At 40.9% G+C, this 15,499-nt stretch overlaps 1 protein-coding gene across 1 annotated transcript; it reads right to left on the reverse strand.

Moving 5' to 3' along the window:
• Positions 1-632: 632 nt before the first annotated feature.
• Positions 633-3,419, reverse strand: LOC130464457 (uncharacterized). The gene has a single exon (XM_056833984.1). It carries the CDS (start codon positions 3,417-3,419, stop codon positions 633-635), a length of 2,787 nt encoding a protein of 928 aa, XP_056689962.1.
• Positions 3,420-15,499: the final 12,080 nt, after the last annotated feature.

Consider the following 15,499-nt stretch of genomic DNA (forward strand, 5'->3'; position numbering starts at 1 on the left):
ATGTCTAACCTTATATTTCTCAAGAGTTTCTTTTAAGTGCCCTTCAAAGTGAGAGCCGTTGTCAGAAATGATTTCAAAAGGCACTCCGTAGCAACATATGATGTTGTTGATCGCAAATTTGGAGACTTGCTTTGCCCCTAGCTTTGCATATGACGCTGCTTCAATCCATTTCGAGAAATAGTCAACAGCAACTAAAATGTATTGGTGTCCGTTCGAGGCTTTTGGGTGAATTTTTCCGATGATATCTATACCCCAACTAGAAAACGGCCATGGTGAAGTGAGATTATGTAAGGAGGTAGGTGGCATGTGATTGAGATTTGCGAAAAATTGACATTTCTTGCAAGTCCTCACAAAATGGACATAGTCGCTTTCTAAAGTGGTCCAATAATAACCTGCTCGCAAGATTTTTCGAGCTAGCATCCTGCCATTCATGTGCGGACCGCATTCACCACCATGGATTTCTCCCATGATCTTTTTTATTTTTTTTCATCAACACACAATTGTAGAGTTCCATCAAAACCCTTGCGGTACAATCTATCTTTTAGTATTACAAAGTGAGCTGCCAATCGCCGGATAGCCAATTGGTCTTTTTTATGACTCTCTTCAGGATATCGACCGGTGATTAGAAAATTTTAAATATCAGCATACCAGGCATCTTTATCATCTTGCAAAGTCAATGCAGCAATCATATGTTCAAGGTTGACTACCGGTGAATATCTTTCCTCAATAGTCACAGCTCGAATTTTTACGTTGTTTTCCCATGTTAAATTTACCGCTAAGTTTGCTAGTGCATCCGTGAAACTGTTTTGCTCCCGGGGAAGATGCTTGAAGTCAATATCTTCAAAGTACGGAATGAACTGTTGGAGATACTCGGTATACATTTGTAATCTCTCATCTCGGACTCTCCATACTCCAATTGTTTGAGAGATAATGAGGTTAGAATCTCCATATACTGTGAGGTACTTCGCCCCTGCCACTAAGGCTGCCTTAACGCCATAAATGCAAGCTTCGTACTCTGCCGTGTTATTAGTCGTTTGGAAACTCAATTTTACAGCAAAAGGGATATGAATTCCATAAGGATCAATGAGCAAAACACCCGCGGCATTGCCCCTTCTATTAGATGCTCCGTCAAAGTACATTTTCCACCTAGATATCCCAATGTTGAGTAAATGTTCATCTGGAAACTCGTCATCAAATTCATCTCCTGATATTGGTCCATCAACCAATGCTTCAGATATCGCCCTTCCTTTAACAGATTTCTGGTTTACACATTGAATATCAAATTCTGAAAGCATTGCATGCCATCTCGCGAATCTCTCAGTGAGAATTGGTTTCTCAAAGATGTACTTGATAGGATCTAGTCTTGAGATAAGGAAAGTTGTATGAGTCTGTAGATAATGTCGTAGCTTCTTAGTGGCGTATATGAGGGCGATGCAAGCTTTTTCTAAAGGATTGTATCTGGTTTCATAATCCAAAAAATTTTTGCTGAGGTAGTAGATGGCAATTTCTCTTTTGGTGCCTTCTTGGTATTGAGCCAATAATGCTCCCATGGCAGTTTCTGTGACTGTGAGATATAAAATCAAAGGCTCTCCCGGCTTGGGTAGCATTAATACTGGAGGATTAGAGAGATATTCCTTCATCGAGTCAAATGAGGCTTGGCATTCTTCATTCCGTTTTTTCGGAACATTTTTCCTCAACAGCTTGAAAATCGGTTCGCATCGAGTGCTCAGTTGCGATATGAACCTGCTAATGTATTGAATTCTTCCTAGGAATCCCCGAATTTCTTTTTCCGTTCTTGGTGGAGGAAGTTCTTGAATGGCTTTCACTTTATCGGAATCGACTTTGATCCCATCTTTGATGACAATAAAGCCCAACAGTTTTCCAGAAGTAACTCCGAATACGCATTTTTGAGGATTCAATCTCAAATTATATTTTCTAATCCTGTCAAAAAATGACTTTAATGCACTTATGTGCTCCCCTCGATCGTGGCTTTTGACAATCATATCATCCACGTATACTTCAATCGTATCATGAATAAGGTCATGTAGAATTGTTGTTGCAGCTCGTTGATAAGTGGCCCCTGCGTTTTTTAAACCGAATGGCATTGCTTGGTAACAAAATGTTCCCCATGGGGTGATGAATGACGTCTTTGGCATATCGTCTTCTGCCATGAGTATTTGATTATAGCCCGAGAATCCGTCCATAAATGAGAACATGGCGTGCCCCGTGGTACTATCCACCAGTACGTCAATGTGAGGCAAAGGGAAGTAATCTTTTGGTGATGCAGCGTTTAGATCCCTGAAGTCGATACATACTCTGACCCTTCCGTCTTTTTTGGGAACTACCACTATGTTAGCCAACCATTCAGGGTGTTTGATTGGTTTAATACAATTGGCGTCGAGTTGTTTCTGGATTTCTTCTTTGACTTTTAGACTAACTTCCAGTTTCATCCTTCGGAGCTTTTGTTGCTTCGGCTTGCTGTTGGGATAAAGAGGAATGCGATATTCGGCAATGTTACGGTCAACACCTGGCATATCTGCATATGACCATGCAAATACATCTACGTACTCCCTAAGCAATGCAATGAATGCAGTTTGTTCCTCAGGGGAAAGTGAGGATCCTATTTTTACTTCTTTTACACTACTATCAGTGCCAATATTTACAACTATTGACTCTTCTATGGGCATCATGCATGACTTAGGCTCATCGAAAGATTCATTATCAGATAATTCATTATGATCAAAATTAACTTCTTGCATGCAAATATATTTAGGTTTATTAACACAATCAAGGTCTTCATTTTCAGAATAATCAGACTGGGTATGAAGGGATGATTGGCTAGACGATGAACTATCGGTTTCGTAACCTTCCGAGGTGGAGGAGTGGGTAAGGTGTGGATTTGAAAGATGCTTGGGGATTGGATCACCTAAAACGGGTGGAATGTAAGCTTCTTTGTTCTTGAGGTGGACATTGCCTTCACGCTCAATCCTTGTATTAACCGGTAGAGTAAGCGCCATTGGATCAAGATTTCCTTCATTTCCAAAGTTCGTAAATAATTGTCTCAAAACTCCTTGCTTCAAATATTCGATCCAATCAATGTTCTCTTTAGGCTTAGGTTCCTTGTATAACCATTTTTTGATTAATTCCTCATCTCTAGCTTCAGCAAAGAAGATTTCTAGTCCTGGAAGTCTCTGCATCTTAACTGGGTTATACCATGGTTCAGGAAATTCGTAGTAGGGCTCGGTATCGTGTTGTAATACAAATTGCCCATTCAATGTGAGGGATGGTTTCTTAATGACGTGGAGGTCCTTGCTTGGATCATACCCCAAACCATAGCGATTTTGCTTCTCCATAATGGGGATTGGATGTTTCATGCCTTTGCCGTCACGACCTAAACCTTCGCCTGGGATATATCCCATCTTCATCATTAATTGAAGGCCTTTGGTGAGGGGTTGAAAGGTATTTGTTTTTGGGTCTTGGCTTGAAATATTTGGGTGTAGAGGGTGGTATGTCATTTAGCGGGGGAATGAGGCTTCAATTCAAGGTGATATGCACTTCAAGGTTTTCACCTAAACACAGGATACCCAAGGTCAAAATCATGAGAGAAAGAAGATAGGAAAAAGAAAAATAGAAATAATAATAAAAGAATGTGAATGCAGGAAGCGAAAGTACACGACTTATTGATTTGAAAATTTGACTTTTTAAAATAACGTCATACTTTTGAAAAGGAAAAAAAAAAAATACCTCTACGGAACCAGAAAGATTGTTGGAATTTGACTCTGTTAGATTAGATAGGTGATTGTTAGAGGATCACAGTTGTTTCTTTTATTTGTTGGATAGTAACACGTCGTTTTGCTGTTTTTTGGCGTTCATCTCCATTCCACTTATGGTATCCGAATGATTACTTCTTACTCCTAACATCAATAATAAGGAAAATAAAATAAAATAAAAGAGTAGGGCCTGTATCCCTTTTACACATTTCTTCCGTATTGAACGTGTGTTTCGTGATAGGATTATGCACTTATGTTGTTTGTGCTAACATGCCCTTGTGAGTCAAGTAGAGTTCTCCCGTATCTTAAGAGCTTTGGTAGGGGCTCTTTTCCTGTTGAAAGAAAAAATTGTTAGTTGTTTAGGGTCGCACCCGAAGGTTGCCTACGTATCTCCACGTGTGTAGTCATTTTGAATAAAGTCTTATGAGTATTTGTGCATGTGATAAGCAGAGAATCAGACCCGTCGTAGTTCTGTACTAAATAAAAGTATTGTTTTGGTTTATTTGAGCAGCTGAACTCATAATTTGAGTTGCCTACGTACCCCCAACGATATAGGTGGGAAGTGTCAAAGGAAAAAAAAAAGAAATATGAAGGGTGTTTGAAATGAGGGATTTTGGGGGATCAAGCTGCACGTAGTTCTCAAATGGGGGATAACGATTTTTGTGTTTTTGTGTTTTCGGCTTTTGTCTTTTTTTTTCTTGACTTTCTTTTGTTTTTTGGTTTTTTTTTTGGTTTTTTTTTGTTTCATTACAACGCCTTAGCTTCTTTCAGACAGGAAACGCATGACAATATTCCTTCCTTGCTTTCCCTGGTGTCTTAGACCTTAGATGAACCTTTGCCGGCCTTCTCTTTATATCCATCAAATTCAAGAGCGTATAACCATTTCGCCCATGTCTTGCAGACCTGAGCACATGCCTTCTTAGTGTCTTTGTCAATTCTATTCAGGAAGATATGTGGTTCCATAATCGATTGGATGGAGGTCACAATAGTCGCGGGCGTTTCCTCATTGTTACTATTCACGGATAAGTTCTCGTCATCCATCCAAATGGGCTTACACTGGTTGATCGATCTGCAATATCGGGATGGAGGATCCTTTGATTCTGCCAAAGTTAGTCGTCCCATCTTTTCACTGATTGGTCCACGTGTCACAAGCTCAATGGGATCGTCTTCATTTGAACAAGTTGACAAAACATTTATGGATACTGATTCTTTATGACTCAGGTGTGATATTTTAGTAATCCGGTTATTTGTCAGTGTCATGCCCATGGAGTTGATGATAGTGGCAATATTTATGGAGATCAGGTCCAATGGGGTCAGCTCCTGGGCGACGAGGAAGTGGTTTGATAATTCCCTTGTCAAGGAGTCCTCGAAAAATTTCTGACGGAGACGACCAACGTCGTGATGAAAGAGGTTGTAAGTGGGTTTCTCTTCGTCTAGGTCTTGTAAGTTGAGAGTTAATCTCCCTTTGTCTGGGTCTTGCATGAATAGAATCAATAATGCCGCGATCAATGAGGTCTTGAATTTCACACCGGAGATCATAACATAAGTCAGTTATGTGACCATATTGATTGCAATAATCACAATATTTCTCCATATTCGTTTCAAGTGGAGGTAAGGCATGTACATATCCTTTTATTCGGAGAACTCCTTGTTTGCGTAACCGGCTATACACCACACTTAAAGGTTCGTCAATTTGAGCAAACACTCTTTTGCTCGACGACTCGGTATACGGGTTCACCTTTGGTCTTTCGTCAAGTAGCTTGTAACTGTCAATATCAAAGCCGTGTTGTTCCATATGACTGAGATCACCATATCTTATCGTGATCATGCGACGATAATAGTAACCATTAAGGTTCCTTAAGATTATCAGCATGAACTCTCTATCGGTAATGGAGTGTCGGAGCTTAGATCTTTTCTGGGAACATCTAGAGCAGAAATGAGAAAACGTCTCATTATTTGTCTGTCTCGTTGCAATCAACGCTTGTGTCTCGGTATCTGTCTGCCTGAACTCGCGAGACCAATCAACGAAAGCTTGTGCCACCTTTTCCCATTCTTGTCTAATAAGTGGGTTCAGAGTGCAGTACCATGACAACGCTGGTCCTTTTAAACTACGATCAAACAACTTAGGGAGATGTTCTTCCGGAATGCCCAAAGGAATTAAAACATTGGCAAACTTGTATAAATTTATTACTGGATCTTCAGTTCCATCTGTTTTTTCCAATACCGGAAGTTCTTGATACCGGGCATCATACCTGTACTCTGGGAAGGAGACTAATGCTTTTGTGCGGATTTTAAAACAGGAACTCGTAACATTGAGATCTAGATCATAGTCGTCATCTTTTGATCCGTCATGACAGCCTTCAATGCTATCTTCGTGAGAATTGCTACTATTCCAAGATTCACCTTGTTGTTCTGGTTGCTCGTTGTTTATCCCAACATCTGGAGTTCTTAATTCATCTTCATCCGTTTCATTATGTGTTGGTCCTTCCTCATCTTCTCCTAGGTCTTCATCTGGGTCTTCTGATTCGTTGTGCATATTCTCATCGCCAGAGATATCTATCCTCCCATGATCAGAGTCGGTGCGAATGCAATATATATTGAATCCATCCAAACGAGTCCCTTCTTCCTCATCTAGCTGGAGCACGGATTTTTCGACAGAGAAAACATTCGCATCTGCCAAATCGCCCTGGATAGTGACTACTCCATGATCTGTAAGTAATTTCACCTTTTGATGTAAGGTTGAAGCCACCGCCTTATTGTCATGTAACCAAGGTCGTCCTAGCAGCAGATTGAAACATGCTTGAATGTCAATAACCGTGAAGTTCACTTCCCTGACCACAGGACCACACTCAATGAATAAATCTATGCAACCCAACACTTCTCGTTTTGCATTGTCGTACGCACGGACTATCTGGCTTGACAGTGATAAATCGGTTTTAGAGTGCCCGAGTTTAGCTAGGAGTCGATAAGCGCACACATTGATAGCAGACCCATTGTCGACCAATACTTTATGTATATTCCATCCATTACATCTTACCGTGATATGCAAAGAGTTGTTATGATTAGGATTATCGGGCAGATCATCATCTGTGAACATAAGAGTGCGGTCCACACCATGGATGAGTCCTACAATTTGATCTGGGGTAATGGAAGGATTGATCGAAGCTTCCTCTAGGTGTTTAATCACGGCGGTTCTGTGGGGTCCCGAATGCCAGAGTAAATTCCATATAGAAATATTTGCGTTGACCTCTTTCATGCGCTTGATAGCATCATCCACTGCACCGTCTTCCTCAGTCATTAACTCTTTTCCCTTATCCTTCTTCCGTAAAGCTTCTAACGGGTTGTCATCTTCTAGATAAAAAGGTTTGAAGTGACGTCCTGCTCGGGTCAAATGACTTACTTCTACTACCTCATCATCGCTGAGACCATCAAGGCATATAGGACGCCCGTAGTCATTCGTTGTGGTGGGATGGACCATGTTAATATTTTTAACAATAGTCATAGCAGAAGTGGAATCTTCATCTTCATCTTCATCACAGTCTAGAATGAAAAATGCTCCATCATACCCCAGCGTTCCACACATGTCACTAAAGGGATCTTTGCTGAGGGTGAAGCTGAGATCTTTGCAAGGTGTTATTTTAACCTTTTCCTTGGTCGAGAAATCATACATTATACATTTATAATTTTCTGACAAAAGTGTCTCATACACACAGGGACTATCTCTAGTGATCAGCGTGGTTGGGTCGAAATCGTCGATAGTGGTGGAAATCATGTTTATGGAAACAGATGACTTGTGATTTGGGAGGGGATTATCTGTGATGTTTGGTTGGGAATTTTTGACTTTATTGGATGAGGCTCCAACAGAAAGCTTTCCCTCATCTATCAAGTCCTGTACACGATGCTTGAAAGCCGCACAACTTTCAATGTCATGTCCCTGCCCCTGGTGATATTCACAGTGCTTGTTTGGGTTATAGTTGGGGGGTGGATTCCTTGGTGGTCCCCTCGGGTTCAAGGGTTGGACGAGGTTGGCCTTTTTAAGCTTTGAGAAGGCTTGGGCGTAACTCATGTTCAAAGGGGTGAAATTCCGTTGAGGTCGAAGTTGAAACGCAGATGTTGTACCGATGTTATGGATCATATTCGTTGGTTTTGAAGGAGATGCATCGTTGTTAACAACCTTCTTATTACCTCCGTATCTTGGGTTGTACGAAGTATTACTGTTAAACTCTTCTCTTTTAATATCTCCCTTTTTTATGGCATCTTGAATCAAAGATCCGGTTGAAATCAAGGTCTTGAACGATGGGAAATATTGATAAGCCATTTGTTTCTGGTATACCGGGAGGAGGTTCTTGACAATCATTTGCAACTGCTCCTCTTCATTCGGCCTATTTATCATTTTTGCCGCTTTATTTCTCCACCTTGTGATGAAAGATGAGAATGTCTCATTCGCATTTTGAGCCGTGGTCTCCAAATCCCTTCCTGTGACATCAATCTCCTCATTGTACTTATACTGGTTCGAAAATTCTCTCACAATATCAGCCCAGGTTGATTTCTTCGAGTTCTCTAAGTTCAGAAACCAATGCGAGGCAGCTCCATCCAAATATTGCTGAAATAATTGAGCCATCAATGGCTCTTCCACTCCCCATGGACTCATAGCACCAACATAAAGTTTCAAGAAATTTGTGGGACTTCCTGTTCCATCGAACCGCGCGAGGACAGGCATTTTGAACCCAATGGGAAGGCGCGCCTTGGGAAAAAGAGTCAACCCATGGATATCCATCCACGGCTCAACTTGGGTCATGCCTTTCAATACTTCTTTCAACTTAGAAATCTCCTCTTCGAGTTTGGTCGGGAGTTCATTGTCATGATTACCTTGCTCAAGATGAAATGGTGATGCGGCCTCTGAGTCAGGAGCTGGTGGGTGAGCTTGCACGTTCTTTCTTATGAAATTAACCACAGTCTGCTCAACGGTGTTTTGGCGATCTATTATGGACTGCATCATCCCTTTAAGCTCAGATAAAGGATCCGGATGGGGGCTTGAATTCTGATGATCTTTGTCGGGAGTCTTAGCCATATTGCTACAACTAGGGGACGAGAATATTGCCGATGTAGGGCAAGGAGAAAATTCTGCGGATAGAGATTTCTTGCTATGGAATGAAGTGCGGCGAATGAGCCTAGATCCAGCACGGGTCCAGGTGCAACTCCTGACAGAAAAACAAAAATAGCCATTGTAAGTACTCACTTGAATATGATGTTTAAAGTGGAAAGTAAAAACAGATAAAAATATCATAAAATAAAAAATAATCATCGGATATACATAATGATATTGATTTTATTTTTATTCTTAAGGAGATGAACGCCGATTTTTGAACAGATTTCGAGAGATTTGGAACTTTGTGTTTTACTGAAGTGACTTATTTAAAAAAAACTTTTATTGCACCCTTAAGATTTTACGGGTATTTAGGCTTCTTTGGGAAGTTTAAAGGATTTTGTATGTCGCAAGTTTCAGATTCTTTATGATCCTATGCGTCTCGAGTTTTGTGACACGCCATAGGTGGAACCCTCATGGTTGTTTGCCTATAAAAACTTAGACTCGATTTGAATTTTCTTCAAGCTTACGAATAACCGAATTCCTTTCTTCTAAAGCTATTCTCCCTCAAAGAATCATATGGATCTTAATACTCCATTTGAAGCTTCTTCGTCCTCCAACGTGCGAGAGTTGATCCAATTCTTCTCTGAGAATCCTGCTTCTTCCCTTCAGGAAATACGAGATAGAGGACGTGAGGCGATTCTTGCTTCCATGTCCCTAGAGGACCGACTTGTCGTTGATTCCTCTACAGGGTTTTCAAACCAAATTCTTCCTACTACTACTTCTCCCACTCCCTTGGTAAAGCCTATTTTAGTGGGTAATTTTTCTCAATTCTTCCGCATATGCGACCCTTCGAATTCCCTATTTTTGTTTGTGGCTGATTCTATGGTATTCGCCATGTCTCTTTGTCTATACTTTCCCTTGAGTTTGTCTTACTTTATTTTGGCCGCTATAAACCAGCAAACGTTTCCTTTTTCGAATGATCGCACAAAAAGTTCTAGCTCATCAACCAATTTGTCCTTTAATCTTCCAAACCGTAGTACACTTAGGTTGTTAATGTGGGATGTCAGGGATCAGTCAACATCTCGTCTCCTTGGTCATCTCGTCATGTTATCTAAAATATACCAACCTACTTGCTTCGTATTACTTCTTTCTGACTCGAAGACCGGTGAAGAAGTGGCTAGGGGCTTGGGTATCAAGACCTTTGGTATCCTCCCTGGGTCTGGTTCATTTCCACCCATGTTATTTTTTTGGAACGATAGTTGTTTCTTTTATGTGTCACAAGTGGCTGCAGAGTCAATCACTTTATCGGTCTATGTTTCACCACAGGCTATCCCCACAAGAATTCTAGTACATGAGAGGCAGGGTCCGCGCCAAAGCACGGCTAATCGTCCATGGTTGAGTCTATTTGAATTTTCATCACTTGATCGTTTACAAATGGCAATGGGTGGTCCTTCTAGCTACCAAATTTCTAAAGAAGACTTCCTTCGGAAGATTCCTCCTTCTAGGCTTTCCTCATTTGCCATTCCAGAGACTCTATGGTCAATAAGTCAAAAGGGTCTTTTTATATTGGTAGATAGGTTTACTAAAGCTTCGTCTTCTGGCCCTTGGCAACGTTCTAAACCGCATACCCTTTCGTTTGTTGTCATGTCTGATGGGTCACATAAGTGTAGGGGTGGGTTTATAGTGCGGGACCCAAGACAGAACTGGGTGGCCGGTTTTGCTTCTTAGGTTCAAGGGCAAAGCCTCTCCTCTTTTGTATTATCTATTTTGCAAAGAGGCTTGCAGAAAGCTAGAATGTTGCTAGTGAAACAGTTGGAAGTATTGGTGGACGTCGAACTCCATACTCTAGCCTTGGCTAAGCTAGACATCTCCACAACTGCTCCCGAGCGCGAATTATGCGGTATAATGCAATTAATGCGGTTCCCTGGGTGGGAAGTCAGTATCCGCCATCTTCCACAGGAAAGCCTCAAAGGGGCTATGCTTATCGTAGACTTTTGCCAAAGGTTTCCATGGGGTCATTCAGAGGAGTTCGAAGTTCCACCAATTCCTGAGATATTACTCGCCCAGTATTGAAAATTGTACATTTTATACTTGTTGTGATCGTACTTTGGAAGTAAATAAATAAATAAAAGGAGTTTGTGTATGTTGGTCGAAAGGGTATTTTACTTATCGTGGTTGGTTTGTTCAAGGACGAATTAGAACTTTTTGCATGATTTTGGCATAATTCTGGGGTTAAATTTGAAAATTCAGGATTTTCAACAAAATTGAAAACTATTTTCGCGAAATGGAGAGGGAATGTAGAAAAATAAGTTATTTGAAGATAAGTTATGTATTATTTTGCAAGACCAAATTCTCAAAGATAAATATCACTTTTTACTTTTCCATTTTCCGCCTTACAAAAGTATAGAATGATAAAGTGAAGAAAGAAAATAGAGAAATAGGGCTTGTGTCCCTGCTAAAATAGTGATGACACCGGTTTAGATGCTTGATTACCTGCGTACCTTGAAGCATCAAAAACAAATTGTTAAATATAGGGGTCGTGCCTGAAGGCTGCCTACGTATCCCTGGGTGCATAGGTGCTTGATGGTGTAAGAGTGTTTACAGGGAATCAGACCCAACGTAGTTCCAAAAATAACAAGAAAGAAAGAAAATATTTATTTTGCGACTGAACTCAAAGTGAGCTGCCTACGTACCCCTTTGCAAAAGTGGTGTGAAATGATGCAAACATACATGATGATGATTTTTGTTTTTTTTTTTAATTAATTAAAAAAGAAAGGGGGGATCAAGTCGCACGTAGTTCTAAAATTTCTATCTCTTTTTTTTTTTTTTAACATAGGAAAAATAAAGAACGCAATGCATAGGCTACAGGTGAGTGGTGATGAGGCATCTTGAACCGGTAGAGACGTGTAGTCCTTAATCTTAACGCCAAGTAACGAATTCTCCGGTCTCCAGGCGTTGTTCCCAATCTTCTTTGCGCTTGGCAACATACAAGGGGTTGTCTTCTCGATCTAGGATCCATGATGCCCAGGCCTTGCATACCAATTGACACGAAGCTAAAGTCACGGGATCAATCTTGCGTAGGAAAATGCGAGGCTCCATAATTGACACGATGGAAGCCACCTCATTAGCTGATGTCATTATTCCTTCACATTGTACCGCATGTTCCTGATTGTAAAGCCACCCAAGTCATTCACGCAGCCTTTGTGCCTTGATTTTATCTGGCATCCAAGTTGGATGGTCGCGTTCTGACTCCGAAACGGGCCAGTACATGCGGGTCAGCTTCATTACCGGCGTTGGCCATATTGTGATCTCATTGTTAGGAAAGTAACCTTCCTCGTTTTCGACGAGATTCATCTCCCTAAACTGACTTGTACTGGCATATTGGGTCATTCCATCTCTTACATCTCCTGGAATCACGTATCCCCCTAATGGGAAACATAGCATTCCTCTAACTTTCTGGTGCAATGTTGACGCAACCATCTGATTCTCATGTAACCACGGTCGTCCCAACAAGAGATTGTATGAAGTCTCGCAGTCTATCACACGGAAATTCACCTCATACACGACTGGTCTGTACTTCAAAGTCAATAATATGGTTCCCGTTATCTCCCTTGGAGTATTATCAAAACCAAAAGATAAGCCCGAGTAATGAGTTATTTGGTTTGCCTCATAACCTAGTTCGTAAAGGAAGTCTCGTGAAGTTATGTTGATCGCCGATCCATTATCAACCAGAATATTATCTATGTAGCCGCTGCTATGTAACAAGGTTATGTACAATGCATGATTATGATATGGATGTGGAGGAAAATCATCGTTTGTGAAGTCTAGTCTATTATTCCGATGCGGGTCGTCTCGGGAAATTTTACGGAGATCAATCCATGAGACCAAAGATCCCAATGGTGCTTTGACATAAGAAGGGTATGTGTCAGCCAAGTAAGTCAGTTGATCAAGAGTTACGGGTATCATGGTCTTTTCTTCTATCCCCATGTATATGACAGTAAAAGGTCAAGATTCACAACTGCCTGTTCTATTGAAGGAACCTCCTGAGTGATGGTGGAGACTTCGAAGACCTTAACCTTATTTGAAACCTTAGTTTGGCTACCGTCTTCTGGGAACAAAGGAGGACACGGTGACCATAATGAACCCTCTGACTGGGTGGCGAGAATGGCATGGATTTTGTACATCCACGGTTGGCCGAGCTTTATGTCATAGAGTGAGGGGATATTGAGGACTATGAATTCTGTGGTAAATTGTTAGGTTATGATACATATGACAATTCATAAATCATGCGGAAAAACCATAAAGCCAGGAAAACATATTATTTACACATAATCATTTAGCATAGTTTAGATGCATACTCTTTGTTGCGTGCCTTCCCTAGCTGCGCCCGAACCGAACAAGAACAAGTCTTTAGGACTCCAAGTGTCGTCCCTTCGTAGATAGTCCACAGCACGTCCGGATCCGCCTTAAGATTGACCAACTAGAATCGCCCTTAAGGTACTAGTTATTTTCTGCTAAATGGGCAAGAGTTATGGCTAATTTTTCTGCTTAAAAATCCTAGCTTTGAATACTTGAAAACTTGTGTATAAATTTATGACCCTAGGCATATATTTATAGAACCTTGGAAAGGATTTCGAATCCTGTTAGAATACTAATTAATTAATTAGAATCCTATTAGAACTCTAAATAATTAATTTAATCTTTTAGGATTAGGATTTAATCTATGCACGAATTCCGATAGCTTTAGGATTCTAGCACGTACACACGCACCGCACGAGCATCGCACGCCCATGCGCAAGCCTTGCGGCCCACGCTGTGCGCACGGCGCACAGGCCCACTGCCCGCAGCCCATTTGTGCGCGCGCGCCAGCCTTGGCTGGGACTGGCCTTGCCCTGGGCCTGGTCGAGGCATTGGCGTGTTGTTGGATGCGTGTGGCTTGCTGGGCGATGGCCTGGCTTCGTGCTGGGCCCTCGTCCGGCAGGCCTCGTCCGATGCTTATTCGTACGATACGCTTCCGATTAAATTCCCGGTTCCGGAATTCATTTCCGATACGAACAATATTTAACATTTCCGATTCCGGAATCAATTTCCGTTTCGAACAAATATTTAATATTTCCGTTTCCGGAATTATTTTCCGATTTCGATAATATTTCCGATTCTGACAATATTTCCGTTTCCGGCAATATTTCCGATTCCGGCAATATTTCCATTTCCGATAATATTTTCCGATACGTACCATGTTTCCGTTTCCGGCAACATCTACGACTTGGATAATATTTATATTTCCGATACGATCCATATTTCCGTTTCCGGCAATATCATCGTTTCCGGAGTATTCATTTCTTGCCTGTGACGATCTCAGCTCCCACTGAAACCAAGATCCGTCGATTCCGAATATCCATAGATGGAGTATTTAATGCCATTAAATACTTGATCCGTTTACGTACTATTTGTGTGACCCTACGGGTTCAGTCAAGAGTAAGCTGTGGATTAATATCATTAATTCCACTTGAACTGAAGCGGCCTCTAGCTAGGCATTCAGCTCACTTGATCTCACTGAACTATTAACTTGTTAATTAATACTGAACCGCATTTATTAGACTTAACATAGAATGCATACTTGGACCAAGGGCATTATTTCCTTTAGTCTCCCACTTGTCCTTAGGGACAAGTGTGCATTTCCTAATTCCTTTGTCGCTCGATGCTTGCTCTTGAACATAAGGTAAGAGTTGTCATCCTTATTATGTCCAGAGGTGTTCCTCGGTTTCAGAGTTCAACTGATCAAATAAACAGATAATCATAGCCTATGATTCATCCGAGCACGGCCATGCATTTCACAGTTTCTAGCTCTCCGAGTGGCCTTGAACAACTTTTAAGCATCTCATCCCGATTTATGGGAGGACAATCCCAATCTTGCGATCTTGAGATTAGACTTCGTTTGATAGGTGATTACCTGAGCGTTGCCTTTATAGCCTCCTTTTACGGTGAGACGGTTGGTCAACGTCAAAGTAACCAGTTCTCAAACAAGTAATCTCAAATCACTCAGGTATTGAGGATTTAGTGTCTAATAATTTTAATGAAATTTACTTATGACAGATTTTCATCTCTTACAGTAAAGTTTCATAGGTCTTGTCCGATACTAGTCTTCCCAAAGTAAGTATCTATGCAAATGATTATGACATTGCCATGTCCACATAGTTCAAGAAACAGAACTACTAGTCATCTTGCATTCTAATCGTCTAACGTTTTCTATGCGTCCAATTTTATAGAAAACTCCGACTAGGGACCATTTTCAACCTTTGACATTCAAGTTCACTTGATAGACATTTCTTAGTCACAGGACTGGTCCTGACAGTCTATCTTGAATATATCGTCAAATTGAAGGGACTCATCATTTAATACTAAACCAAGATTAAATGGAATATGAAAATACATTTCATATATGATAAATGTTCAACCCCAACGTTTTACAACCATGGGCCTCTAACCCATCTTTAAAACATTTCATGGAATTCAAAGCTATGCTTGATTTCCAGTGCTACAATGTGAGTGTTGCTTCTCACTTGTTGCATAGGTTTAGTTATCATGCTTTGCCAATCTTAATATCCTTTTCATTGAATGTTCTTCGAGATATGATGAT

The sequence above is a fragment of the Spinacia oleracea genome, chromosome 1 (genome assembly GCF_020520425.1).
Source record: "Spinacia oleracea cultivar Varoflay chromosome 1, BTI_SOV_V1, whole genome shotgun sequence".
In the NCBI taxonomy this organism is placed as follows: Eukaryota; Viridiplantae; Streptophyta; class Magnoliopsida; order Caryophyllales; family Amaranthaceae; genus Spinacia; species Spinacia oleracea.